Source organism: Peromyscus maniculatus, chromosome 15 (genome assembly GCF_049852395.1).
Source record: "Peromyscus maniculatus bairdii isolate BWxNUB_F1_BW_parent chromosome 15, HU_Pman_BW_mat_3.1, whole genome shotgun sequence".
NCBI classification, from domain to species: domain Eukaryota; kingdom Metazoa; phylum Chordata; class Mammalia; order Rodentia; family Cricetidae; genus Peromyscus; species Peromyscus maniculatus.
The window spans coordinates 58,109,415-58,119,056 of NC_134866.1; the positions used below are offsets into that span (position 1 = coordinate 58,109,415).

The following is a 9,642-nucleotide window of genomic DNA, read 5'->3' on the forward strand; positions in this document are numbered from 1 at the left end:
TTTTGCTAAATTCTTTTATTTTTGTTTAAATTTTCACTTCAATTTTAATTCTTGAAGAACAGCCTCGACAACATATATCGCACTCATTATAAGAAGCAAAGGGTTATATCAAAAATTATTAGTATAGAATCACAGGAAATCTGGTTTGGAACCAGAAAAAATACAAAACAGATAGAGATAGATAGACACAGGACATTTTTATAATTATTGGGAAAATGTTATTTCCCCTAATCTTGTTCCTTTTTCTTTATGCGCATACGATGTTTAAATTTTACAAAAAAATGAAAATAAAGACTAGTATTTTACAAAATGAATAACAATGTTCAGTGTGTGTGTTTCTACATAGGATTCAGTCCACTTCCATATGAGTTGTTTTCTGTACAGAATATATCCACATCCATCCACAATAAATCCTGGAAGGTCCATTAGAGTCCTTCTATTTTATTAAATTTCTCACGGTCCTCTCTTCGAAAAATTTGTTTTCATTTTCTCACCAGACACGAGGTGCTTTTCTTTCCTCTCCAATGTACTTACATTATACATCAGACCCTAAGTAAGTCTTTTTTCCTCCTAGTTCTCAGCTCAGACTGCATTCCTGCAGCGTAGCTGCTCTTGTCCCCAGCCCTCCTCCCCTCTGCCTGGCCTGCCTGGCCCATCATACCACATCCCCAAGGCTTTTGAGTCCTTGGTCTTGGTGAGTCCTCTTAGTCTCTAGGGGGTGGGGTCCAGGGGCGGGTGGAAACCCCCGGGTCTAGGAGCATTGGATGGACATGTAAGGCCAGTTGAAGCTGCTCCCCGACAGCAGCATGTCTCGGATGAGAGTTTCGATGGGGGTTTTACCTACCAAGCGGACGAAGAAGAGCTGCTCGATGACCGAGGAGGACACGGTGCGGAGAGAGGGTAACCGCAGCAGCAGCTTGCCAAAGCGGCTGGGCTGGTTGGGGTACTGGCTCCTCACATATTCCTCCAGTGCACACTGCGATTTTTCCTGCAGGCTTTCGATGTGGGCAGCATCCGACAGGCCACAGGCATCTGCCAGAGCAGCCACAGGAAGGAGAGACAGGGAAAGGGGACAGAAGGTTAGGTCAGTGAGCAGTAAGGGCACACGGCCATTAATGATTTTGAGGAGGAAAGGAAAAAGAAGTAGAAGAAAAAGAAAATAAATCCTTCCCTCAGTATGCCTCTTTGCTCCCTTCTCTGACATTCTCTTTCCCCATCCACCATACAAATAAAAATAAATCCACCTCCCCATGCCTAGGGGAACGTGAGAGAGACATACATACACACAGAAGTACAACCTCGCCAGCCCTTTGTTTTCCTCTTTCGCCTTTGGATTAAATAATGTACGATGGTGAATCCATGTTTGCTGTGGATAGCAACCTGTTCTCTCCTGTAGGGGAGAATCTTTCTGGTTGTGCTCATTAAAAGAAAGACATTTGCCCCTTTCCCTCCTGATTTTGGGGTACTTGGGACCCCCGAAGAAATGTGCAGCCTTGGAAGCAGTTTTAAGAGGCTCCTTTGAGTCTCCTCTCAAATTGAAATGACCCCAACCAGCAAGCTCAAGGAGAAGCTAGTTTGTGTAGTGAATACACGTGGCGGGAGGTAAGGGATCACAAGCTGTGAGAACCGAGAATCAGATCAAGCCCATGCTATAGCAATACAGGATTTGAGATCAACTATATATGCAAGCAAGGACTGCGCAACAAATCCTCAGTGAGAGGGGACACTTCTCTCTGCTCCTTAGATGAAGAAATGGAAAACCGGTCACATCTCTGTAAGCTACACAATAATCAGGAGCAATGGCTCAGTTATCCAGGCTGCAGAGAGGAAACATCGACAGTGAGCACACACAAAGCTAGGCTAGAGGCAGCTGGTACTTCTGCCTCAGAAGTGGGGGAGTGGGGAATTAGGGATGTATTTAGGGGGGAGATAGGTTTCCTGCAGCAGGACCTGAGGAAAAGGGACAAGGCACCTTCATGCAGTGATGGCAACTGGAAACCTTTGTGCTTATTTCAAACCAACCAAAGCCCCTTTTGGTCCTCTAAAAGTATTTCAAGAGAGCAGATTACCCTGTATCCACCAACCAAGTCCCAGCCAAGGAAGAGGAGCACGGAATTAGAGAAACAGGGGGGAACTTCCCCTTACTCCCTATGCCTTTTTTTAAATATTAATAATACATATTTTAAAATCAGGGAGATCACAGAGGAACCCTTAGCCAGTCGGGAGGTTGACTAGATATCAAAGACATAGTTTGCCGATATATAGATGGAGGAAGGGATTTATGTATGACACCACTGTAAAAGGACGCTGTGTAATGGGGAAGTGAGACCACCAAGAAAACAAACTGTTCAAAACCAAATCTGTGCCCGCTGTTTCCATGCTGTGCACCCTTATAGTTCAAGAGCTGGAGTCACAAAGCTCTCTACCACCTTCATCTACAAGGGCATGGCCTCAAGCAAATATATAAATAAAACTAGTGATAACTCAAGAACTTCGGAGGCAAGTCCCCTTTGACCTCAGCTCCAGACTGGGTTCCTCTCAGATGTCTAATTACTCTATCCAGCTGGTGCAGTACACCCACACTGGTCTGAGTTAGGAAGCCAGGGAGATTATTCTGGCCTGCACCGCCAGGACAGGAGCACTTGGGGCCTCACTGCTTAGAGAGGGGACTCTGAGATCTGCCCTTGGGCCTGCTTCCTAGCATAGCCTTGCTGAATGGCCATCAAACAGACTTGTATTTACATATATCATGCGTTGCATACATTTTCTGTCCCTCATGCCATGGCATAGTCTCAGCCACAGACAACACAATATGAGCAAGATCTACTGATACCCCAATAGATGTTTCCTTAAAGGTCCATATGACATGACCTCAGGTCAGTAAAACATTAGGGCCCCCAAGTTACAAGGTCACTTCCTCACTCCCACATAGGTGACTCCAAGAAGGAGAAGCCTGGACAGGGACACTAGGGTCCTGCACTGGCTGCTTCCACCTTTGAGATGGGATTTCTGTAGGTGGGTCTCCCTCGCAGGGACCAGTCGTCCAACAGGGGTCCTAGCTCTGGCCCAGTCTCACACACTCAGCAGCCCTTGACCCTGCAGCAGAATTCTCCCATCTGTGGACGGACAGTGTGTGTGCTTGAATCAATTGGTGGGTTATGGTGGCAAAGAGAGGTGAGCAGAGGGTGTAATTCAGTACATATTTGCCCTTGATGAGTTACATTCCAGATAAGAAAAGGAGACAGAATATACAAAATCCACGTCTCACTTTTTATATGGTAGTGTCAATGTGGGAACCTTCAATAATTCTTCTACAGTATATGGAAAAGAAATTATGTAAATAAATAACCATTACTGCTCAGGCCCTCCCGGCTTACCCTTTGTAGTGCAGAGAATGTATTTCATGTTGTGCATTCAGAAGAGTTTAGTGCTCAGGAAATATAGATGTAATCAGCTGCCATAACTAGAAATCAAAGTTATTATTGTGCTGAAAATGGATTTATTGTATTTATGTTAACTAGATGGCTCTTTTCGGAGTCAGTCTCATTTATTTGAAGGAATATTTAGGTATATGAATTAAAGAATTTTTTTTAAAAGCAAGTTCAGGTCATGACCTAGTCTTTGGATGCTGTCCAGAATATTAAGGATTAAACATACCATCCGGAGGCCAAATGTGAAAACCACCACGGGGGACCCCCATGCCAGCTTCAAATACTTGCCAAATCGAGCCACATTGGACAATATGTCTAAAACTGTCCTTTCCATCATTCTAAGTTTGCTTAAAAGTTGGATGACTTTGAGAAGGCTTCCCATGAATTCCCTTCTTCCCATGAATTCCCTTCTGGCTAGCAATCAAAACAAGTTTAGTCAAAAGTGGAAATGTTCTGTATGGAAGGGAGGTGGGTGAATTACTACTGACAGTTCTATTTCCATTTTCAGATATTCTGCCTGCGATTTCCCAACAAAATATTGTTATTGTTCACTTCTCAGCACTCTTTGCACCTTGAAGACATGGTTCAAAAACTTCGCTGGAAAACTTTTTTTCTTTTTAAAGAACTTTTCACAGGAATGCTTTAGGATGGAAAATTTATAAGTGAAGCCTGCATAATTCTGCAATGTTCCCTGAAGCCCGCACAATCCTAGGCCTCTCTCTGGGAACCCCTACAATCAGCAAAGTCGAAGGGGTTCAAAGAACTTCAGGGACATCAGGAAGGGGAAGTGAGACCTTTCCTGAGAAAACCTCTGTCCAGCTCCAAGTCACACGTCTGCTGTAAGACACTTTGCTGGGTGAGGTTTTAAGCCCCTAGCTTCTCTTCACTGGCTCCATTCCTGATGGATTTGGCTAAAGCCATGGGTAGGAGAGCGCCAGCAAGGCCTAGGCCTGCCAGAGTCAAAGGATCCCGCTCGCTGCTTCCCAGGCTCTTTGTCACTTTTGAAAAACACATTTCCATCAAGAAGACTTATTAAGACAAAATGCATTCAAACACCGAGGAACCTGTTCAATAAATCTTCCATTTGTTTTAAGTTTTGCACCTTGCAAAGACTAACCCGCCCCCCCTCACTAGCAGACCAAAGTAAAGGGGGTGGGAGCAGCCCAAGTCCATGGCTCTGGCCACCTTGCATACAAATGAGCTGCTCTTGTCTAAATAAATTATCTGCTGCTCTGATCGATATTAATACTACATTTGCCACATTACAATACTGTGCAAATTTAAGAGTCATTTTGATACAATGTAAATATGATTCTTCATGCATGGAAGTCAAGAAATAGTGATATATTATCCCATTGCTTACTGTTCAGCAAGGCTTTAGGAAAAAGATTTTTGCCATCTCTGCTCAAAGATGGTTTTAATTTGGCTTTGGAGGGCCTGGCTCTAGGATAGATTTATTAGAATGGTTTATTTGTTCTCCTAATGGAGGAATTAAAAACAACAGTACCAATAGCAGTGGTAAAATCGCAGCTAACCTTACTCATAGTGGGCAAGGCCCAGGGCCCATCTAAGCAGCTCTGCCCCCACCAGAGTCCTTTCGGGCTTTGTTTGTATTTCCGCTGTTACCTGCTGTCCCTGGTGTTTATAATGTTTCCCTCTTGCAGGTTCCAATAATAAAAGGCGGGTAGTGTTCTCACACGCTCAGACCAGAGCCCTTCAAAGGCAACGTTAATGCACTTTCCTGGAAGTTAATTTGAACCATCTATCATAAGAGAGATTGTTAACATGCGTGCTACCACCGCCTACATTTAATTTGATATTTTTAAGGCATCCTTTTAAATTTCCAATGTTCGTGTGTTTTGCATAGCTATGAAATTTATCTCCCGGCCCGCAATCCTCTCATGCTTGCGGGCTTTACAGTATTGCTTTTGTTTTTTATCATTCTTGTTTAGATCGAATCCGTTTTTTACGACCCTCAATAAGCCCAGCAACTGCAAACATGAATGGTTTCCGATAAGGGAAAATCAGGCAGCAATAAAGCGGGATTATTTATGATTTATTTGTGCGTATTCTTCTCTTTCCGCCTCTGTCTGTGTCTCACTGTCGGGAAACTCATCCAAGGAGAGTGCCACACAGAGTAGGAAGCCACCTTCCCACGTTCTCTTCCTTCTCTATCGTTCCTCCCCCAGAAACGCTGAGCTCTGGCGCGCACACACACACACACACACACACACACACACACACACACACACACACACACACACATATGCACGCACACACACACAGAGCACACACGCAGCCAGACTATCCACAGTGTACTGCAGCTCCCCTCCCCAGGCCGTCGCCTCGGTCTAAGGCCGCCCGCCCGGGGGTCCAGGCCATCAGGCCAGGCCGCCGGCCTCCCCGGAGCCTCCTCCGCTCCAGTAACGCTAAGCTCGCAAGATGGCAGCGGCGCGGCCCGCGACATCCACGTACAGGGGCTGCAGACCCTGGGCAGGCCTAAGGTGGGGTGAGGGCCGAGCCTCACAGCGACAGTGGCGGCGGCGCGGGAGATGCGGGAAGCGAGGCTCCCGCCGCACGGTGCCCGCGCCAGCTCCCGGCACAGCCTGCCCTCCCCGCGACCGCATCCTCACCTGACGTGAACAGCACGATGGCTTTGAGGCAGCTGTACTCGGCAGAGTCGACGTGCAGCGCCTTGAGCTTCTCCACCTGTTCCTGAAAGATGCGGATGTGGTCCATGAAGGCCACGACGCGGTCCGCGGACATGGGCGAAGCGTGGAGGCCCGCAGCGGCCAGCAGCGGCGCCACGTGCAGGGGCATGGAGCACTGGGCCGCGTTGAGCACGAACAGCTCGCTCCAGGTGAGGCGTAACAGAGACACCTGGTCGGTGATCTGCAGATCCGGGAAGAAGGGGATGTTGCGGGCCCACTCGACGGCGCTGAAGAGGAGGCGCGCGGCCAGCTCGCAGATGTTCTCGATGCCCATGATGTTGTTGGGCTGCATGCACTGGCTGCCATAACGAGACGTGGGGTAGGGCTCTGCGCGCAGCAGCAGCGAGATGTAGCCGGACAGGTAGCAGTGGCCATTGAGGGGGTCCCCGTTTGTGAGTGCGTACTGGCCTGGATTGGGCTGGGTTGGAGGCATTCTTCCTCGCTGAACCGCTGACAAAAAGAAAGAGAGAAAAGAGGCAATGTGCATCCAGGGGGCTTGTGAACATCGCTGAGCCGCAGCGCGCACCCAACGCAATGCAGTTCTTTCCGGCAGTCACACGCATCTTCTCCTGCTGGCTCTCACTCACAGACCACATTGCCAGGAGATCTGGGCAGATCTGGGGTGAAGCCCTCTGCCTTCACCGGCTCGATGTGTTCATCCATAGCCTGCACCCCTGGCTACTTCAGCCAGGAAAGAACTAGGCCTGACTTCAAGGCCCCTACCTCTGTCTGGCCAAGAAAGTACCACCCAACCCCCCAGCTACTAAGAAGCAACACACAGATAAATGAAACCCCATTCATCCTTCCAGAATGATACAAATCGAAGTTAAAAAAAAAAAAAAGTGAAACCCGAGAAAGGCTGTAGTACCAGGCACAAGCCTTAATGCATTCTTCACTTGCAAAGCAGCACCGTTCGGTGCATAAAATGTTCCCATAATCTCTAAAGTGCTACAGAATTATCTTTAAAAGAGATACAAGTTACATATCTTACTGACCACTTACAACTTCTGACCAGAGAGTAAGCATCCCACACCCCCTCCCATCTTCCCCGCTCCTGCTCGCCCCACACAAAGTTCTCACTATAAAAAGCAACAGAAATTTGAAATATTTCAAGAAAAAGTTGAACTTACAGTAGCCAAACATTATTGAAAAAAGTAGGAAATATAATTAATGTCTGTCCTGCGCGGTGCCACTGCAGCCAGCTTTTGCCCAGTGAATGCACGAGCTTGCAACTGCAAAAACACTGGATTCATTAACCATCTGAATGCAAAACGTAAGCATGCTGTGAGTTCTTAAAGCTGACCAAAGTTTTTTTTTTTTTTTTTATGTGTATGTTTTACTTCGACAGCGCCAGCATTTTAAATTGCCATGTAAACAAAGACAACTTTAGGGAAAGTTAGGGCTTCTGAACTCTCCCTCCCACCCACAACAAATTAGTAGAGATAGGTCCATGTCCACAGAGCTCTCCTATTTCAGGTTGGGCACTGTTTTCTTTGGTTCTAATTCCAAGGAGAGTTCCAGTGCAATTTACGTTCTTGAAACACAATGGTGAGAATACTTTTTCTAATTATAGTTTTGAACTTGGCAGTTATTTTTCAATTAAATGAGATCACAATTCAAAGTTGTTTTTCCCCCCCAGATGCCTACAGAATCTCCCTGGAGCTAGAATGAAGTCGTCATATTTGCCTTCTCCTTGAGATCTGAAGGAATTCAATTTATTTTCTTGTGACATATAAAATATAATTTTGAAGTCAATTACAAGAAGAAGTAATCTACATTTTGCAAAATTGACTGGTTCACTAATTTGACTATAAGATATCTTTAATGGTTGTCAGGAGATAAACTTTAACTATAAACCGCTAAATATATTTGTAAGAAAAGTGCTCCATCTCATGCCACATGAACATGAAGCATATCCAAATTCAACATCAAAAGTTGTGTTTAATAAAAAAAAAAACCCACACAACACATCGATTAAATGACGCAGAAGCCCGTGCCAGCTGCAGTCTGTGCATTAAAGCCAAATCAGAAGGCTCGGTAAATGCCGTTGTAAATTGTAATTTGTATGCAGTATTTAAGCAGAGGGTGGGGTTTGATGAAGAAATAAAATGAGTACCAAGCTCTAAAAATGACAATACTATGAAGACAGGGTTCAGTCTCAAACTTTCCTTTCAAAGTAGTGGGGTGAAAACAAGGCCACAGCTCGGGAGGAGGCGGCCCCAGATCCCAGAAGAGGAGAGGGAACCAGTGAACAGGCCAGAACCCCCTCCCCCTAATTAGACCTACAAGTGCAATAAATCTCACTCCTCTTTTTCCAAGCTAAGCTTCCTAAAGGATGACGGCAGCAATGAATCTGCGGCTCAGTGTCCTCCAGCCCCAGCCCTCTCCCATTCCAAATAAAGGGCAGGGTGAGGTGGAGGGGAAAGTGAAATGAAGAAAACAAAAACAAAAACATAAACAACCAACACGGAAAACAGTTTTCTGCGAGAAATAAGCACCCCTGCCCAAGTTCATGCCAACACAGCCCCAAGCATCCTCACACACAGGCGGGAGCGAGACACACGGAGCACATCCAACAGAGGAAGGGAGGGGATTTTTAAACCACAGCTCACGATCCCAGGGACACAATCCTGAGCAGGCAGCGGGAGGGGTGGAGGAGCCGGGGAGAGGAGCGCAGGCCGGGAGGGGGAGGCAGCGGCAGCGAGCTGGAAGGGGGGGGGGGACGCTGGGGGAGGAAGGCAGCGAGGATTGGGAAGCCCGGACCGGCTGGGACCACAGGAGCCCCATCCCACAGCCACAACCACCCGGGCGAGGGAGAAAGAAAGAGCAGGGAGGCGGGCGAAGCGCAGGGAGAGAAGCAGAGAAGAAATATTCACCTTCCCGCCTCATGCCCACTTTGAGGCACTTCTTGAGGCGGCAGTATTGGCACTGGTTGCGATGGTGCTGGTCGATGGGACAGTTCCTGTTGGCACGGCATGTGTAAGTTAAGTTCCTGCGGACGCTCCTCTTGAAGAAACTTTTGCAGCCCTCGCAGGTGAATTGGCCGTAGTGCTTGCCGCTCGACTTGTCCCCGCACACCACGCACTCGATGTGCTGCTGGCTCTGGCCCGAACCGGGCGGGCCCTGGCCCTTGTCCCCCGCCGTGCCGGGGGTGGCGGGCGCTCCGGGCTGGCCCGGGGTCTGCGGCGTGTGCGGCGCACCGGAGCCCGCTTGCTGCTGCTCGCCTCCGCCGCCGCCGCGGGCTGCCTGCGCTGCGGGGTTGGGGCCGCCGGGGTTGCCCCCGGCCACGTCGTCCTGCGGATCTCGCCAGCTGCTAACTACCATTGCCATATCTTTGGGCCCGGGGAGCGCTGGGGGGAGCCGAGCTGCTCGCCGAGGGCCGCGGGGCGCGCGGGCGCGCTGGGAGGGGAAGGGGAAGGGGAAGGGGGGAGGGGGAGGGGGCGGGGGGCCCACCGGGCGCCCCGGGGTCGCCGGAGCCGAGCCCGAGCCGGGCACCGGCC

At 48.4% G+C, this 9,642-nt stretch overlaps 1 protein-coding gene across 2 annotated transcripts; it reads right to left on the minus strand.

The window, feature by feature from the left end:
- Nr2f1 (nuclear receptor subfamily 2 group F member 1) lies at window positions 1-9,642 on the minus strand. Of its 2 annotated transcripts, none has more exons than XM_076552016.1 (3): window positions 9,019-9,642; window positions 6,065-6,592; window positions 1-1,032 (listed from the first exon to the last, which is right to left on the minus strand). In XM_076552016.1, the coding sequence occupies exons 1-3, from the start codon at window positions 9,470-9,472 to the stop codon at window positions 752-754; spliced, it is 1,263 nt and encodes a 420-aa protein (XP_076408131.1). In that variant the 5' UTR covers window positions 9,473-9,642; the 3' UTR covers window positions 1-751. The 2 variants fall into 2 exon arrangements, with proteins under 2 accessions (XP_076408131.1, XP_076408132.1); XM_076552017.1 differs by lacking the exon at window positions 9,019-9,642 and adding an exon at window positions 7,273-7,390.